The sequence below is a fragment of the Diabrotica virgifera genome, chromosome 2 (assembly GCF_917563875.1).
Source record: "Diabrotica virgifera virgifera chromosome 2, PGI_DIABVI_V3a".
NCBI classification, from domain to species: Eukaryota; Metazoa; Arthropoda; class Insecta; order Coleoptera; family Chrysomelidae; genus Diabrotica; species Diabrotica virgifera.
The window spans coordinates 114,611,273-114,632,126 of NC_065444.1; the positions used below are offsets into that span (position 1 = coordinate 114,611,273).

General features: G+C 32.9%; 1 protein-coding gene and 1 long non-coding RNA gene across 3 annotated transcripts in view; one reads left to right on the top strand and one right to left on the bottom strand.

The window, feature by feature from the left end:
* LOC114335892 (27 kDa hemolymph protein-like) overlaps nt 1–20,854 on the top strand; it is a 70,948-nt gene that overhangs the window by 34,107 nt on the left and 15,987 nt on the right. For both annotated transcript variants that reach the window (XM_028286175.2, XM_028286176.1), the window contains exon 4: nt 10,207–10,327. In XM_028286175.2, the coding sequence (XP_028141976.1) occupies nt 10,207–10,327 (121 nt within the window). The remainder of the gene's footprint in view (nt 1–10,206; nt 10,328–20,854) is intronic.
* Nucleotides 15,343–19,507, bottom strand: LOC126879586 (uncharacterized). Its single transcript, XR_007696135.1, has 2 exons — nt 16,790–19,507; nt 15,343–16,280 (listed from the first exon to the last, which is right to left on the bottom strand). It is a non-coding gene; the product is annotated as an uncharacterized LOC126879586 (long non-coding RNA).

Sequence of the window (20,854 nt, forward strand, 5' to 3'; positions counted from 1 at the left end):
CAGTGGATTTCGTTCATACTTTGGGAAAATACCCTTTGAAGCATCCTGATAAAAAGTTCTCATGGGCACAACTTAATCGTATGAAGGATTTTCAAGATATAGAGGCCCAAACTCAGGAAATTATAAGATTTACGGGGTATCCCAATTCCGTGAGTTACTGGTTATTTGGCAACATGTAGAAGTTTAGATCAAGGAAAAGTACTAGTAGTATAGTATTTTTTCCTGGCTATCCAATGGCGACCTTTACTTTGACCTTGACCTTCAACGGATGTCATCTTCTAGAGTTTCGAGGGTTTTCGGCATTCAATTGATATAAACAGATTACTCATGGGTTTTTGGGATCGCTAAACACGAATATGCCATCAGAATTGCCAGGATGGCATGGTGGCCAGGGCCTCTGCAAGGGACGTCATCTTCTAGAGTTTCGATGGTTTTCGGCATTTAATTGATGCAAATAAATTACTGGTGGGTTTTTTAAAGGTCGCTATACACGAATATGCCACCAGAACCGACTCCCGGAGCACCTGATTTCCAAGGTCAATGAAAGGGGCTCCTGGAGTTTCAAGGGTCTTTGGTACTACATTAATGCAAACGGATTAGTTATAGGTTTTTGGTACTGCTGAACACGAATACGTGATCAGCACAGACACAGGAGCACCTGGTGCCTAACAGGTTATCTTCTGGAGTTTCGGAGGAATCAAATGGATTACTCTTAGGTTTTTGGGGTTGCTCTTTTGGATTACTCTTTGGTGTGTACTCACTAAGTGAGTAACTTAAGTACTCAATTATTGTTTTAATTATTTATCAAAATATAAACTCAATTTATATCTGATAATGTTTTTCCTTCTCTAATTTTAATATCGATTTACTACATTATATTTTGATAGTGGTATTCATCGTGGCCACTCGATACTCCAGAGTATTTTATCTAAGTCATATTCGTGTTTAGCAACCCCAAAAACATAAGAGTAATCCATTTGCATCAATTTAGTAACGAAAACTCTCGAAACCCCAGAAGATTGTGTGCCTTAGGCACCAGGTACCCCGGTGTCTGTTCTGATAGCGTACTTGTGTTTAGCAGCTCCAAAAACTAATGAGTAATACCCATCTGCATCAATTTAATACCGAAACCTGTCGAAACTCCAGAAGAACACCTGCCTTAGGCACCAGGTGCTCCGAAAGACCCTCGAAACTCCAGGAGCCCCTTTCATTAATCTTGGAAACCAGGTGCTCCGGGAGTCGGTTCTGGTGGCATATTCGTGTTTAGCGACCTCAAAAAACCCTCCAGTAATTCATTTGCATCAATTAAATGCCGAAAACCATCCAAACTCTAGAAGATGACGTCCGTTGCAGTGGCCCTGGCCACCACGTCATCCGGAGGTTAATTCTGATGCATTATTCGTTTATACCGACCCCAAAAAACCCACCAGTAATTTATTTGCATCAATTGAATGCCTAAAACCCTCAAAACTTTAGAAGATGACATCCGTTTAAGGTCAAGGTCAAAGTAAAGTTCGCCATTGAATAACCAGGAAAAAATCTTAGGCTACTAGTACTTTTCCTTGATCCAAACTTCAACATGTTACCAAATAACCAGTAACTCACGGAATTGGAATACCCCGTAAATATTATAATTTTCCGAGTTTGGGCCTCTATATCTTGAAAATCCTTCATACGATTGAGTTGTGCCCATGAGAACTTTTTATCAGGATGCTTCAAAGGGTATTTTCCCAAAGTATGAACGAAATCCACTGGGACCTATTTTCCATAAGGTTTGTGCGGGGTCCTTTAATGAAACGATCCTAATAGCCCAATAAATGACCGTTTTGGAGCGTAATTTCCAGGAGCAACTCCGAATTGCATGAAAATTTGGATTTAGGTTCTACTTACCCTCCACTTCAAAGTTGAATTTGTGCCGTTGGTTGCTTTTACTTGGGGGATGACATTTACCCCTTCTCGGGGGGTCAAAAACGCGTGTTTAAAATAAGGCAGGAAATGGATAAATTGACTTATTTTAAGCACCTTTTGTTCTATAAAGTTTTTTACGTAGGTCAATACTTTACGAGTTATTCGCGATTTAAAATGTTGATTTTTCGACAAAAAAACTACGTTTTGATACCGTTTTTCCCAAATAACTCAAAAAGTAAATATTTTACCGAAAAAAATATTTTTAGCAAAAGTGTAGCCTATAAAAAAACGAAAAAAATGGTGTACCAGTAAAGTCTACAAATTGAGTAGAAGCAAAGTTGTAGCTCATGAAAAATACGTTCTTATTCGTCTAATTCCAAATCGAATAATTCAAGGCGAAATAACCAAAGAAAGAAGCGTTTTTCGGGAAAACCTTATTAAAATTTTTAAAGTATCGAATTGGCCCCTTTTTTGGTAAAAAAAAATCGTGAAAACATCCCTCTATTTAGCACCCTAGATGAAATTAATCGTTTGGCCTTATCATCTATTTTAACTGTATGTGTATTGTTTATATTTATGATCTGTAAGTTTGATTGGTTTGAAGTGCTTATTTTTGAAAACATTCGGTTTTATAGTGAAAAAAAGTTTTCTAAAAATTTTTGAAAAATGTCATTTTTTCAAAATAACTTAAAAAGTATTATTGATAAGAAAAATCTTACAGAGTAGAAACATGTAGGTTTTGCTATTATAAATATGCTAGTTTATTTTGTTTCTCCGTAAGACAAAAATTGGTTAAGATATGGCTGTTCAAAATTTGCATACACTCGTGATTAGTGACCCATTCAAGCTTTCTCAATTATATCCCTTTAAAAAATAAACACTTTAAACCGGTAAGAATGACAGATCATATAAAAAATAGATAGGTAAGTAAATTGTTTGTAAAGCGGTAGCGATTAATTTCATTTCGGGAGCTAAACACGGCGAGATTTTCATGATTTTTTACAAAAAAAAAGAGGGCCAATTTTATTTTGAGCGCAACTCGCTTATTTTTAATACTAAAACTTTTGTTAACAATTAAAACAAAGCTTTTTATAAACACTTTAAAAAAGTTTAAATGGGTTTTTCCCGAAAAGTGCTTAATTTTTCCGTGATTTGACCTTGAAATATTCGATTTAGAATTAGACGAGCAAGAACGTATTTTTCATGAGCTACAACTTTGTTTTTATTTGATTGATAGATTTTACTGATACACCATTTTTTTGGGTTTTTATAAGCTACACTTTTGCTAAGGATATTTTTTCGATAAAATATTTACTTTTTGAGTTATTAGCGAAAAACCGTCTGAAAACGTAGTTTTTTGTCGAAAAATCAACATTTTCAATGGCAAATAACTCGAAAAGTATTGATTTACGTAAAAAACTCTATAGAACAAAAGTTGCCTAAAATCAGTCAATTTATCCATTTTCGGTCTTATATTGAACGTATGTTTTTCACCCACGAGAAGGGGTGACTGTCACCCCCCAAGTAAAAGCAACCAACGGCACAATTTCAACTTTGAAGTGGAGGGTAAGTAGAACCTAAATCCAAATTTTCATGCAATTCGGAGTTGCCACTGAAAATTACACGGTGTCGCCGAATTTCCCGTTCATTTACTGGGCTATAAATACCATATTTAGATCAAACAAAGTGCCAAAATTATGAATTTCACGGGAAAAAGACGTAAATATAAATAGGGCAGTCAATGAGGGTATTTGGCTCGGAATTCCAACCTACTACATCGATTTACTTTCTATTTTCACAGTAAGTAGGGAATAGCTCAAGAAACAAAGTCTACCCTATGCGGATGTGCGCTTTTATCTTGGGGGTGGTTCCCACCCCCCTCGGTCGTGGAAAATTTGTTGGTTAAAATAGCCACGAAAGTGGCTAGAGAACCTAATTCTAAACAAAAGCTGTTCTATAATTTTTTCTTGAGAACTCAATACTTTTTGAGTTATTCATGGCTGAAAATTGGCAATTTTCATTGAAATATAACACCTTTTCATCTAACTAAAAAAACTGTATATAACATTTTTGTAACCTATAAAAAAACAAAGAGACTCGTTTCTTCATAAATCTTCTAGTTATAATAAAAAAAATAGATATTGTAGGTGAAAAGAGTATGTTTTTGGTGCATGCTCAAATTGGTGTTTTTACCTTGAAATAATAGAGAAACGGTCGATTTTAGGTGTATAAATGCTACCAATTATTTTTGTAGTGCTTGAAAAGACCTTTAAAATGAGCAATGTTAAATGTTGATTATATACAAACTAAGCGAGATCTGCTGCAAAAAATTTGATGACTAATGTATTTTAAGAAGAATTGAGAAGTATATTTAACCCCTCATCCATCAGAATTTAAGTGCATCGTTTTCCTTTTAGAATACTTTTTATTATAGTGTTATTTCTATGTTTGAAAAGTTGGACTAGTTTAAAATGAATGGGTTTTGAAAAAAAAATAAGATCAAATTATAGAGCGCATTTTTAAAATTTTTTAACAATCTTCCTTTTTCTCCATGTAACTCTAAAATGATAAGAGGTACGAAATAAAGATACCTACCACACAAAAATGTAGGGTTTTTTGAATAAACAATTTGTTTTTATTTTTCATTACTGTACCTCTTATAATTTTCAAATTACATGGAGGAAAAGGACGATTTTTAAGGAAATTTAAAAATGCGCTCAATAATTTGATCTTATTTTTTTCAAAAACCATTCATTTTAAACCCGTTCAACTTTTTGAACATAGAAATAACACTATAATAAAAGGTAATGTAGAAGGAAACCGATACATTTAAATTCTGTTGGATGGGGGTTACATATACTTCTCATTTTTTCTTAAAATACATTAGTCATCAATTTTTCTTGTAGCATATCTCTCTTAGTTTGAATGTAATCAACCTTAAGATTGCTCATTTTAAAGGTCTTTTCAAGCACTACAAAAGAAATTTGTAGCATTATACACCTAAATCGACCGTTTCTCTATTATTTCAAGTTGAATACACCAATTTGGGCATGCACCAAAAAACATACTCTTTTCACCTACCATATCTCTTTTTTTATTATGACTAGAAGATTTATGAAGGAACGAGTCTCTTCGCTTTTTTATAGTCTACAAAAATGTTATATACAGTTTTTTTAGTAGATGCATAGTCTTTAAGGTATTCGCAAAAAACCGTTCGAAAAGGTGTTATGTTTCAATGAAAATGGCCAATTTTCAACCACGAATAACTCAGAAAGTATTGAGTTTACAAAAAAAAATTATAGAACAGTTTTTGCTTAGAATTAGGTTATCTAGGCAATTCCGTGGTTAGTGTAACCAAAAAATTTTCCACTAACGAGAAGGCGTGGGAACCACCCCCAAGATAAAAACTCACATCGACATAGGGTAGACCTTGAATTAGGAGATAAGTAGAGGCTGTTCCCAAAATTTCATTAAAATTCATGCAGTAGGATAGAATTCTGAGTTAATATCCTATTCTTGCTCCCATTGACTGGTGTAAAAGGAGTATATTTATCTAATATTATTATGTGTGTATATGACAATAACATTGTTGTAATTTCTTTACAATTTTATCACATTTTCTGTCATTTTAAACCTCCTTGAACTTCTACAAATGTTTTCAAATCGTAATTAGCTAATTCGATGTAGTCATTCTGGAGCTGTTATAAAAAAGATAAATAACAAAATAAAATTACCTTTATTAAACATCATTCAATGCTTACCTATCAAAATCTGACCGGACAGACTGCGTGACATGTCACATTAGGATTTTATAAGATTAGATTAGTCGATTTTTCTACTATATAAAGATGTAATATAAAAGTAGTAAATGTTATAAAAATAAAACGGTGTAACAAAAAGAACAAACAAAATATTATCTGGATTTCGTTTAATTAATAATTAAGATAAAATTATTGGTTTTGAAGATACAGTTTTTTCCTAAAAAAACTGATACGACTCTAAGGGCCGGTTGTTCGAACGCTAATCAACATTGATCACTAACAAATACTTAATTACTGTCACAACTGTCAATGTCAACTTTGGTTGGGTTGCCGAAAACATAATTATTGATGACAATTATGAAATTAGTTAATCAATTATGTTAATAATTGTTATGTTAATTGACTAACTAATCTCATAATTATAATTAACTATGTTTTCAGCAACCCAACCAAAGTTGACATTGACAGTTGTGACAGTAATTAAATATTTGATAGTGATCAATGTTGATTAGCGTTCGAACAACCGGCCCTTAGTAAGATTTGATCATTTTGAGCAGTGTATTTGATTGGTTTGAGATTATATTATATTTATTATGACAGACAAATAATAAAATAAACAAACAACAAACAACTGATAACATATGTTAATTCATAAATTTAAATAATTATTAAGGTCCAAATTAATACTCTTTTACATCCGAAAATCCCGACAGATTATTGGCATAAAAATTTAGATTTTTCAAGACACGATATTGTAACTATCTCTCGACTAAAATTTGGCCATGCCTGTTATCCCGCACATCTATACAAAATCAATGTAATACAGTCGGATTTGTGCGAAAATTGCAATACAATAAGTGACTTGGATCATATATTTTTTGCATGTGACAAATATGTGACCAAAATAAATCTATTGAATATGCAGCTATTGCAAGAAAATGTTTATCCCCCATATAATCTGATAACCTTAATAGCGAACAAACCGTCAATATTTAGGATTCTTCTAGAGATTAGGTTAAGTCGTATAAATTGAAACTTTAGATTATAAAATTAGTAAAATCAATGGGAAAATCCCAATAGTTAGCTGTATACCATAGTTTAAAAAAACTTATACAGAAGTAAAAACTTCAAGTTCTATACTGGTATAAAAATTGTTTATCAAAACTTCATAACATGTCGTGCAAAACGTTTTCGTTCTAATTCAGAACATCTTCAGTGCATTCTGCTAAGTAATTGAAACTAGCATACCATTTAAAGTGGTAACTTCATGATACATGGTTTACATTTTAAATTTTGTAAAAATATGATGACTACCAGTCGATGTTACAAGATTAAATTAAAAACATTGAACTGGCAAGTACCTAGTTTTTTCGAGCAGGGAAGCATGGTGCCCTTTAAGCATGTTCTTAATTTTAATCTTGTAACATCAACTGGTAGTCATCATATTTTTAAAAAATTTAAAATGTAAACCATGTATCATGAAGTTACCACTTTAAATGTTGTGCTAGTTTCAATTACTTAGCAGAATGCACTGAAGATGTTCTGAATTAGAGCGAAAACGTTTTGCACGACATTTTATGAAGTTTTAATAAACAATTTTTATACCTAACAATAAAACACTGAAAACGTTTGTTTTCTATACTTCCACAAAATTTATTATAACTAAGTGACTACAGCTGTTTCGGCAGAGTGCCTTTCTCAAGTGATAGAGTTTACAAAGTGTTTGCCTTTTTAAGTCTTCAACTGAAGAGGTTGAGGAGTGGGGAGCTGTTTGTCTCGAGTTGGTCATTCAGAATTATATCTGTATTTTTCAGTTTATTAATTTCCATAGATTCTAAAAAAGATAGCTTAAGGCCTTTATTTTGAATATGCAGAATTTGAAACACTTCATTGAAGGAATGATTATGATCTAGAAGGTAAAGTGCGTATGTAGAAGTGTCTGTTTTTCTATTGTTGAATGCCCTTTTGTGTTCTGCTATCCGTTTGTGAAAAGTTCTGCCAGTTTGACCGATGTACGTTTTCGGACAGTCACCACAAGTTAGTTTGTACACACCACTCTGTAGTTGCTTTCTCTTTCGGCTTTTATTGTTCTTAATATATTTGCTTAAGTTGTTGTTAGTTCTGAAAGCTGGTGTTATTCCTTTCTTTTTTATGTATCTGGCTATTTTTGTTGTTATCTTGCCAGTATATGTGAGAGAGCAGAAGGTACTGGGTTCTTTCTGTGGTGGTGGATACACTAATTTCAGGGCTTTCTTATGGAGTTTTTGGTTTAAAATTTTGTTAACTGTTTGTTCGTTATAGCCGTTGTTTACTGCTATTTGTTTAATGATATTTAGTTCTATCTCGAAGTTATTTTTTGTCATGGGAATTTCTGTAATTCTATGTATCATGCATGGTAGGCTGCTAATTTGTGTTGTATAGGATGGGATGATGAATTGTGTATAGTTGTATCAGTATGGGTAGGTTTATGATATACGGAGAACTCATGTTTGTTGTGTAGTCTTGAAATCGTTACATCTAGAACGTTTATGGAGTTATTCTGTTCTGAAAGTATAAACTTTCTAAATGCAACGACTTCAAGACTACACAACAAACATGAGTTCTCCGTATATCATAAACCTACTCATACTGACACACCAATACACAATTCATCATCCCATCCTACACAACACAAATTAGCAGCCTACCATAGCATGATACATAGACTGACAGAAATTCCCACGACAAAAAATAACTTCGAGATAGAACTAAACATCATTAAACAAATAGCAGTAAACAACGGCTATAACGAACAAACAGTTAACAAAATTTTAAACCAAAAACTCCATAAGAAAGCCCTGAAATTAGTGTATCCACCACCACAGAAAGAACCCCGTACCTTCTGCTCTCTCACGTATACTGGCAAGATAACAACAAAAATAGCCAGATACATAAAAACGAAAGGAATAACACCAGCTTTCAGAACTAACAATAACTTAAGCAAATATATTAAGAACAATAAAAGCCGAAAGAGAAAGCAACTACAGAGTGGTGTGTACAAACTAACTTGTGATGACTGTCCGAAAACGTACATCGGTCAAACTGGCAGAAATTTTGACAAACGGATAGCAGAACACAAAAGGACATTCAAAAATAGAAAAACAGACACTTCTACATACGCACTTCACCTTCTAGATCATAATCATTCCTTCAATGAAGAGTTTCAAATTCTGCATATTCAAAATAAAGGCCTTAAGCTATCTTTTTTAGAATCTATGGAAATTAATAAACTGAAAAATACAGATATAATTCTGAATGACCAACTCGAGACAAACAGCTCCCCACTCCTCAACCTCTTCAGTTGAAGACTTAAAAAGGCAAACACATTGTAAACTATATCACTTGAGAAAGGCACTCTGCCGAAACAGCTGTAGTCACTTAGTTATAATAAATTTTGTGGAAGTATAGAAAACAAACGTTTTCAGTGTTTTATTGTTAGATAAAATGAACTTCCATCAAGTAACGGTCGAATCCATCAATTTTTATACCAGTATACAACTTATATACAACTTATAAGTTTTTTACTTCTGTATAAGTTTTTTTTATAAAATTAGTCGTGTAAATTAATAAAACCCCGTATTACCCTACTTAGTCTGTGGTTAGTCACCCTGAATGATCTGAGTGCGAAAAGTCTTTTTCCCTTACCTACCCAGGATTGATTTTGTAATGGATTCGGAGATGGATTCGTAAAGGTCTTGATGTATGGTGAGGCGTCGATTTCAAAAAGTTTTTCTATCTAAATGGGCGCAGTTCCCAAAGGCCATAAAAGAAGAAAAAAAAAAGGTCCTAATTTTGATATTATTTTGAACTCTTGCAGTTTTCGCATCTTCAAAAGGATTCTCTTCTAATCTCTTTCCAGAATTGGTCTTTCAGAACCTTGCTTTCTTTCGAGAGTTTCTTGTTCTCTGCATCTCTTATTAATATTAAAAACTGTTGTTCTGCTTACGTTAAAATTGTTCTTTACGGCAGATGGTGACCTACCATCTTCTAATTTCGTTACAATTCATGCTTTTAGTTCTTTGCTAGCATGTGGAGCCATTTTCTGAGGATGAACAGAATAAGATATCTGACAAATTTTAAGGTTTGGCAGTGACAGTGACAGTATGTAAATAAGAAGTATTTATCCTTCAAAATACACTGCTCAATTTTCTACAAAATACGCTTTAAGAGTCGTATCAGTTTTTTAGGAACCAACATACTACTTTTTTTGGATGTCCCAAAATATTTTTGCGTGACCTCTTTCCATCTCATTTTATCTAAATTTTTAAGTTTTCTAAAACTAGTAAAATCGAGAAAACAATTTCATTGGTATCAAACTTTAATATTTTTATATTGAAATATTGAATGGGTTGCATATGTGAGTCCATATTAAATGTAGTAATGAAACACAGACTTACTCACAATCATTTAATTATACTTTGACAAAAAGTATAATTAAATGATTGTGGGCAAGTCTGTGTTTCATTACTACATTTAATATTTTTAATTGCTTTTCTAGGACTACTTGTCGGTGGAGTTACGTTATGTCTAAACTCTGTAGGTGAAGATATCAAAAAATGTGCAATAATTTTCGTGTCCAAACCAATCAATAATCTCTTGTTTGATGCAGAGACTTGTAGGTAAGTAGTTAAATAATAATTTGAGGCGCTCAGAGTTTTCCCAAAAAATTTCACCACATTCGAGATATTTGAGATTAAAAGTTCTCCCTTTCGAGGTTCTTCGAAGATAACCACCCTTTAAACAGCAATACCTCAGTGGTAATGAGATTTATATAGGTCTTTCCGACACGAATCTCTTTATAATTTTCATCATTATTCTCTTTGCCTTATCCCTATGCGGGGTCGGCTTCCCTAATTGCATTTCTCCACACAATTCTATCTTGGGTCATATCAATGTTAATCCCCTTTACCAACATGTCCTGCCTTATCGTCTCCCCCAGGTCTTCTTTGGTCTTCCTCTCCTACTCCTTTCAGGAATCTGCACTTCAGCCATTCTTCGTATTGGGTGATTAATGTCTCGCCGTTGAACATGACCAAACCATCTTAACCTATGCTCTCTCATTTTGGCATCAATTAGCTCAATTGGCACACCTAGACTTCCCCTAATATACTCATTTCTAATTTTATCCTTCTTTGTCACTCCACTCATCAATCTAAGCATTCTCATTTCAACCACATGCATTCGTTGTTCCTCTTTCTTTTTCACTGCCCAACATTCAGTTCCTTACATCATAGCCGGTCTTATGGCTGTTTTATAGAATTTTCCCTTCAGCTTCATTGGAATTTTTCTGTCACACAACACACCACTCGCTTCTTTCCACTTCATCCATCCAGCCCTAATTCTACTGCATGCATCTCCATCTATTTCTCCATTACTCTGTAATACCGATCCTAGGTACTTGAAACTATTGCTTTTCACAATCATTTCACCATCCAAAGATACCATTTTATTTGTAGTAGCTCCATCTTTAAATGAACATTCCAAATACTCTGTTTTTGACCTACCAAGTTTTAAACCTTTTTCCTCCAGAGCTTGTCTCCACTGTTCCAGTTTTTGTTCTAAGTCTCTTTCACTTTTTCCTTGTAACACGACATTATCAGCATACATTAAGCACCATGTAATGTTATCCTGTAGTTTCGCTGTTATCTGGTCCAAAACTAATGAGAATAAATACGGACTAAGCACAGAGCCTTGGTGCAATCCTACTTACACATGAAATTTATCAGTCTCTCCCACACCTGTCCTAACACTAGTCGTTACTCCCTCATACATATCCCCCACAATCTTTACATATTCACCAGGGGCTCCTTTCTTATTGAGTGCCCACCACAGAATCTCTCGAGGAACTCTATCATATGCTTTCTCAAGATCAATGAATACCATATGAGCGTTTGTTTCTTTACTTCTGTATTTTTCCATCAACTGCCTTATAATGAAAATTGCATCTGTTCTTGATCTACCCTGCATAAAGCCAAATTGATTCTCGGATATTTCGGTTTCTTCACGTATCCGTCTACCAATTACTCTTTCCCATATTTTCATGGTGTGGCTAAGCAGTTTTATAGCCCTGTAGTTTGTATATTGTTGTATATCTCCCTTGTTTTTGTAAACAGGTACCAGTATACTGCTTCTCCAATCGTCTGGCATTTGTCCAACGTCCATAATTCTATTAAATAGACCTGCTAGCCACCTTGTTCCTGTCTCTCCCAATGCTCTCCATACTTTCCCAGGAATATCATCTGGTCCTACCGCTTTTCCTTTCTTTATTTTTTGAAGAGCTTGAGCCAATTCCTCGTTGGTTATTTTGGTGACCATTGCTGCTACTGTCTCCGTTGACTCTACAGGCTGTCTATCAAATTCTTCATTTAATAAGCTGTCAAAGTACTTTCTCCATCTATTTATTAGCTACAATTATATTCTTAATAATTTTTTCTATAAAATTAAAATCGTTTAATTTATTCATGAAAAACGGTTATAAAACGTGAGATTTTTCAATGAAAAATGCATAGTTTCAATCGCTAATAATTTGGAAAGTACCAACTTTGCGAAAATCTTTTTATCGACTATCATAGTTATAAAATTTTCATCCTCTAGATGGGGATATTTTCACCTTCGGCAAGAGGGCAAGAGGGCAAGAACTCGCTTCGGCGTAGGGTAGATTTTGACAAAGGTTATACATACTACCTAAATTCAAATTTTCAAGGAAATCGTTCGTGATTCTCAAAATTCCACGAGAAAATGGTTGTTGATTGGGCTATAGCTGATAAAATGGTTTCATCATACAACGTCGCTAGAAATACTAAGCGCTGGCCATTAACTATTTTTATGGAATTCTCAGTCCTTAATGCGTTTATTATTACTATATTACTAGACAAAATAATCCAGATGTGGATTTTAACAAAAACAGAAAATTATTTTTGAAAGCTTTGGGATTAGAGTTGGTCAAGGATTATATGACTTCTCGAGCAACAACATCAGGATTACATGCATACATTCGTAATACCATAGATAAATATTTTGGTCAGCAAATCCAACAACAACCAGATCCATCACCAAATACATAAAAGAGTTCACTGTAAGTATTGCAAAAAAGCAAAAACTCGTTATTTTTGCAAATTTTACAAATGTTGGCTCTGCATGAAACATTTTCGCAGAATGTTCAGGAAATTATACCAAAATAATTAACGTACTTTAAGTTATTATAGTTTCTGCGAGTAGCATAGTACCCAAAGAACAAAACACCTATTTGTAGGATACAAAAATTTGCAACCGATTGAAATATCAGAATGTGCTTTTGCAGATGACATCGTTATCATGGCAGCAAAAGAAAAAGACCTCCAAAAAAATTTAAAAAGATGAAATGAAATACTAGAAGAAAACGACGTGGAACTGAACACAACAAAAACAAAAGTAATGGTAGTAGCTGAAACTAACGAAAGCGTGAATAGACAGATCAACGATATACGTATAGAACAAGCAGAATGCTTCGAATACCTGGGCGTAAAAATAGAAGATTCAGGTAAACAAGATTTGGAAATCGATAAACGTATAGAGAAAGCAATAAATTCATATTATTCAATGAACACAACTTTTACAGGTAAAAAGGAAATAGCGCAGAGTACAAAAATGACAGTATTTATGGCAATATATAGACCCATACTCACCTTCGGTTGGTAATCGTGGACATTGACAGAGAGGCAGAAGAGCAGAATACAAGCGACGGAAATGAAGTACCTAAGAAGAACTAGAGGAGTCACAAGACTTGACAGGGTAAGAAATGAGCAGATAAGAGAAGATATGGAGGTGGAATCAATCTTAGAATTCATAGAAAAAGACAATCAGCTGGTGGGGACATTTGCAAAGACTAGACGATAGGATTTGAAAAACTGAGTTGGATCTTGAAAATCACTAAAATAGAACAATGTTTGAGAACCACAGTTTATGATCAGTGTATCCTCCCTATACTTACGTATAGTTCACAGACGTGGACACTCACCAAGGCCAATGTGGATAAAATAGTAAAGGCACAGAGAGCGATGGAAAGATCAATGTTCGGGGTGAGGCTCATAGACAAAAAAACAAACACATGGATTAGAAGCAAAACAAAAGTAAAAGACGCAGGAGAACATGCTGCCAAATTAAAATGAAGCTTCGCAGGACACAATGCCCGACTAAAGGGTAAAAGATGGAATCACGAAATACAACAATGGAGACCGTGGTTAGGAAGAAAAAGTAGAGGAAGGCCACAAATGAGATGGGCCGATGACATAAAGAAGTTTGGAGGACACAACTGGGAACAGGTAGCGCAGAATAGACAACACTGGATTTAATTGGGGGAGGCCTATGCCCAAAGTTGGATTACTGAAAGCTGAAGAAGAAGAAGAAGGAGACGATAGAACACCAGCAAAAATGATTTGAGAAGCAAGAGTTAATACCAAGAGGAAGAGAGGAAGACCAAGAGAAACATGGGACCAAGCTATTGGAAAAGTTGTGCAAAAAGAGAGGCAAATCCTGGAAAAAAGCAAAAGTCTTGACACAAAATAGAAATGAGTGGCGTAAATTTGTACATAATATCTAAGTTATTATTGTAATCTCGACACCAATAGGGTAGAAGGGAATTTGATTATAATATATAGTTTCTCCGCAGAGGGCTAATATTTAGTTTTTAGTTTATAAGTACATAAATTTTTTCACATGATCTCTATCCAAAAATATAAATTTTGTTGTGCATTTAAAGGCACCCAAAATCCGAAAATTGAGTTTTTTTAACTTTTTTGGGTTATGATTGGAAATTATTCTCTGAAATCTTCTCTTTCCAACTATACTGGGTTGGGATAAAGAATGGAACCAAGCAAATATCTTTGAAACAAAAAGAGCAATATTTATGATACTTTGCATGCAAGTACAGTGACGGAAAAGGCATCTGATGCCATATTTTTTGTTACTAGTCTACTTCCGGTGTTACCGGAAAACCCTTAACTTATTTAATTTAAATGGGACACCCTGTATATTTTTGCAGATTTTAAAAGAACTTATTATTTTTAATTCATACATAGCATATTTGGAAGTGTAACAAAAATAAGAAAACTTTTGTTGGAGTGAAAGTAAAAAGAAAGATATACTCCAACAGAAGTAAGGAAAAAAATGCTATAAGACTATGTAACTAAATAATTAAATAGTTGGGGCTATAATGAAAATAAAAATGAAGGGGCTTCATCGGTGAAGCCGAAGTAAGGAAAACATTATTTTGCAGTAGTACTCAAGAAAGGGGATTAGAAGGGATAGAAGTAGAAGTGGGAAGAGACAGAGGCAAACTGAATAGAGTTGGCTAGCAAGAGATGCAAGAAAACCACTTGACACTCAAGGATGGATACGGCTCGTTTGCATGCCTGTCGAAGAACAGTAGCTCTATATAGATAGTAATGATGACTAAAAGATGAACTAATAAAATAATAATAATGTACTGAAGAGGAATGAAGATGAATAATTTCTAAAGACGAACAAGATAAATAAATCTAACAAATCATGGGCGCCATGAAAATGATCTTCGATTATTTTCCCAGGTATCTTATACTGTTGTCAAATATATCAAACCTGTAATAATGAACATAAAGGAGTAATAAAATAATTGATATACAAAATAAGTAAATATTTATTCAAATTAACTACCAGATTTTTAACAATCTCTGAGTTAGACAAATTAAATATAATGTGACTCTAAAATGACATATGTTATATAAAAGCTATATTTGCCTAAAATAATAATAATGTTACCTGTTACAAAACTTAAAGGTATAAGTACCTTTTGCTAACATATAGCGTACAACTCACATGAGATTTCTACCCCAATGGTTATAATACGATTGCTACGTACAACTAAATGAAACCGACAAAGATGAAAATAATACAAATAAATAGGCCCAAGCCTCACTAAGGGAAAATACAATAATGAAGTAAGTAAGTTAAATATAAATAAAAATGAAGTTGAGATAAATACCGACGATGACCTAAATTATCCGAACAAATGGAATAAAGCGAATAACAATAAAATATTTGGGAAACAAGCAAGTAATATTACAAAATAAATTTACCCGAATTACATAAACCAATATCAAAGCAATAATAAAGTATTAAATCCTAATTTTCTCTAGGCTTATTCCTGTGCACAAGAAGTTACCGTAGATACAAAGTTTGGGAACCAAATACAATAATATACAAATATGTTATATTAAAAAAAAACCAGAAGTAAACTAAATCTGGAAAAAAAAATTAATTAACATAGTGCATTAAACCGAGAGTATGAAATGTAAAAAAAACCAATAGTTACTAAAACACACTAATTGTTCCCAAACGAATCCCAATGATTCCTAAAAAGGTTGCGGTTGCATCCTAGAAAATGATGCACCAGGATGGTGCGACCCCATGACTCCTGTAGGCCCAGGTGCCAAGACGAAAACTGAGCTGGAACGCTCCCATAGCTTGCTCCCAGTTAGACATACTCCCATGATGACTTATGGATGGAGATTGGCCTCTTGGTGTTTCAAGGTGTTATTTAAGATTTCACATGGATGGCTAAAAACACAAAATTCCCGTTTACTTCAATTTCTTATGTGTACGACCAATCAAAGAAAGAAAGAAGAAAACTAGGAAAGGGTTTTTTTTTGGATAGATAGTAATAAAAAAAACATACAAAAAGAGACCTCTTAATTACTGAAGTACTTGACCTTGACAAAGTTTATGTGAGTTCTCATTACAGACATGTGGATTTAGGATTTAAATACAGAATAAATATGATTCCTTTAAAATAATTATTATAGGACTGATAAGTGATATTGAAAGTGACTTTAGTATAACCAAAGAGTTAAAATTATTAGAATTTTCTCTGAATGAATATTATCTATAGATATGGGAATAATTAAAAGATATTACTCATAGATAGTAGAATAATTAAAAGAACAATTCACTGAATAAATTTACACATCACACACATCAGAAAGATTATAATATATTATGTCACCTTGAACAAGAGTGACAACAATGGTTATAAAAACTATTTATAAAAAACAGATATTGCTATTTACCGTGTGATACGATGATGTTATGCTGTAAACCCCATTGGATTAATACCTTCTTTATTCCCAAACACTCCTAGATAGGTTTGGTGATCCATAATTCAAAAGTCACACATTTTTACTAACACGAGGTCTAACCTCCAAATTTGATCCTCACACGCCATCCATACTAACCAAATCCCCAGCCACAAGTGAAGTCTCTCGTCTCGCCACTTCACAGAGCAAAACGTCAAATTCTCAGCACACGAATCAAATTATTACCCGAGGTGTAGAGTATGTTCCATACTCTGAAGTGTGACGTCACTTAAATATTTATTTACGAGAAAATTAGAGAAGTTGAAAGAAATCAAATGAGAGACCGAGGGGAAATAATTATAAAAATAATTAAAGATCTAATCTCGTAACGTGAACCGTTACAATCCCCTTCTACTCGGAAAAAAAAATTTTTTGTCAAAAATTTTTGTTTTCCTAAACTTCAAAATATTAACAACTAAATTTACAATAGTCTAACAATCCACGTTGATTCGCAAGACTACCAATAAGCATAAACTAATGATCAAGGAAAAATAAATAAATATATGACTCAAATTTATACTAAAATGTTACTATGTTACTCTCTGCTACCAAATATTGACATAATATGGCTTAAAAGTCAAAACAAAACTAAATATTTACTAAAGTTCATAATAATAACTATGTGTCGAATTGAGCACTAAAACCAAAATTGAACTATCCATGGACATCAGATTTATAAAGGGTATATCCAAGGACGGAACAACCAGGAAAAGGTGTGAGCCAATTCGAACCATATCACAAGTAAATGTATCAAAGTGAATAAAAAAAATCAGTAACTAAAATAAGTAAAGAATTGAACACTTAATCCAAAATTGAACTAACAATGGACACCAGATTCATAATAGTATATCCAGAGAAGAACAATCAGGAAGATTTAGGGAACAACTCTCACTAATGCCAAATAATACCAATAATAAACATACCAAAGGAATCCAAAACTCAATAACCAAAATAAATATGGAATCGGACACGTAATCCAAAGTCGAACTATCAGTGGACACCAGATTCATAAAAGGCATATCCAAAGAAGGACGACCAGGCAAATTTATGGACCAATTCACACCAATACTAAACCACATAAACAGATCAGGTCTACGTACACCCACATCCGGTGATACGAACCTATCCAACCAAATATACAAAATAAATGAAAAATCGGACACTTATCCAGAATCGGACTATCAATGGACACCAGATTTATATAGGAGTATATCCAAAGAAGAACGATCAGGAAAATTTATGGACCAATTCTTACTAATACTAAATAAACTAAATTATTGGATCCAATGGTAACTAATACTGAACAAAATAAATAAATTAGGTCTACATACACCCTCATCCGGTAATATGATCCTATCCAAACTAAGTAATCAAAATAAGTCAGAATAATAAATTACTACTTAACAGACTAAGTAACAGAGATGTAACCTAACTAAATCAAAGGTAAGATAAATACCTAAAGTGTATTGACTAAAATATTATAGAAACTACATAAACTTATTTTGTGCTGGTATTCGCTAACTATAGCATGTTGCTATAACAGATGTATGAGAATAACCAGACTCAGATAAAGTACCAATAACGTAAGAATAAGTAAGAAAACAGAATGAATGGTGAACTTAGAAGTTCTATGACACTATGATAAGTGATAGGAAAAAAAAATATGATAAGTGATACTTAGAAAAAAAATTGACGAGAACAGGCAACCAATTTTAATTAAAACTGCAGATTAATGCACATACGTGGAATTATTCAGGAAATATTCTAGAATCTGAATAGCAAGACTAATGCCTAAGGAAAGAAAAGTGGGAATATACTCTGAAGAACAACCCATTTGTCTAAACACTCCAAATACTGACTTAACAAACCTACTATGTATAGGGATGGCCTAAGCATTGATTTATAAACAAGTGCGCAAGATATTTATCCATGTTTATCCATCAACTATCAAAGTACAAACATACTATGAAGTAAAAGACCTAATATGAACTAAATACTTCCCTATTAAATTGTAAAAAAAAACTGGAATACTTGGACTAATTACAGAAGAATGGTTAGGAACTGATGATGAATAGACATCTGCCTACTCTGCCATGAGGACATATATTACGAAACCGGATAGCAGTGATCAGTTGCTGAATTTCGAACCCACGTACTCACTCACTACCATTAACAGAGTAACGACAGACTAGTCCACAAGAAGAAATCAATAAAAGACTTAAGAAACCATACATATGTCAAAATGCCAACCTAATTCCAGAATCATAGTGTGTAGGATAGAAGGATATAAATTATTATAAAGTGTTTAAGATATTGGAGACAAATTTTACTAGAGTAACCTAATAACAAATTAAAAACCACATCTTTCCAATATGGCAAATTCAATAACAAGATATAAAAAATAATAAAAAAATTAGTAAATAATCAAATATTCAAAATAATATAAGGCATAACCTGAGATATGGTAGTGTAACATAGTTCCATCATAATATCCCTATTAAACAAGAGTACTTGTATGAACTTTCCTATCCAACTATATAAATATATAATAAGTTAACAACCCTACTAACTTAGGGGTTAGGTGTGCAAAACTAAACAAAAATACAAGTGAAGTTATTATTAATTGTGTAATCCTACTGACAGGATAAGCAATCAATAATATTGACCCATACTAATAATTAAAATGCATCATGTATAATACCAAAAAAAAAATAAACTCATACATAAAGAACTACATAATACTTAAACCAATAAGTAATAAATTCATAAATAAAGTCATCAACAACAAAGCCAAGGATGAAATCAAGCAATGTATGTAGGTACCTGCATTATCGGATGATAAAAAAAAATATCAGACTAAAATTTCTAACCATACTAAAGATTGAGCTAAGCTAAAGACAAACAGAAGAAGAGATTAGCTTGAACAACACTGTTAAGGTAATCTTCTTCTGAAGATTGTTCTATAACTTAATAAAAAAATACTATCAATGTTTCCTAACTAATAAACAATTTATATTTGAATCTCAACCTAAAGTATCTGATTTGTATAAGCATTATATTATTGTACCCACACTGATATAATATTATTACCAAAATTTAACAAAACTGGAATATGAGATGAATGATGGAACTACTTTACCATACAATAATTATAATTGTTACGTTTAACACTACCAACTAAAGAAAAATAATTTGGATGACCATCTGTAATCATCCGAACCATGCGAATTCAACGTATCATGTATAGAAGCTAATGTTCTGGACTGATTTTGCTTTGTGGTGTGTGCCTGTCTTACCAATCAACCAAAATATCAAAAATAACAAATATAAAATATAATCTAAAGTTTGTAAGACAAATATACATATGGAGAAAATATTAGCGACACACCAACAAATCAAAAATGCCAGCAAAATATATAAAAAATCAATACAATAAAGTAAATAAAATACCTAAATACTGAAAATGATTTCTAGTTATGTATAAAATATAACCATACTAGAAAAAAACGTATGCATATAGTCAACGGTTAATTGTACGTGCAAACACACTACCATTGGTAGAAGGAATAAAAATTATACTAATAGAACATAATGTCAGTTATGTATACTCAGTCTAAATACATAAATAAATTTCCAATAAAAATACAAAATTCAAACTACAATATGAGCTGTACCACTAAGACTAAAAATGAGGTAGGTATCGAAAATAAACTAATCAAAAACACGAAGCAGTATAAGTCTACCTGTTTAGTATTAATAAAAAATTTAAAGACAAAAATAAATCAGAAATAACATGAATACAAAGATATAAAAAAGGTAATAATACAGAAAATTCCAATAAAAGAAAAATTAACTAACATAACTACTGTCTTAAAACCATAAACGGTTGGCCCCACGTTGGGCGCCAATGTAACAAAAATAAGAAAACTTCTGTTGGAGTGAAAGTAAAAAGAAAGATATACTCCAACAGAAGTAAGGAAAAAAATGCTATAAGACTAT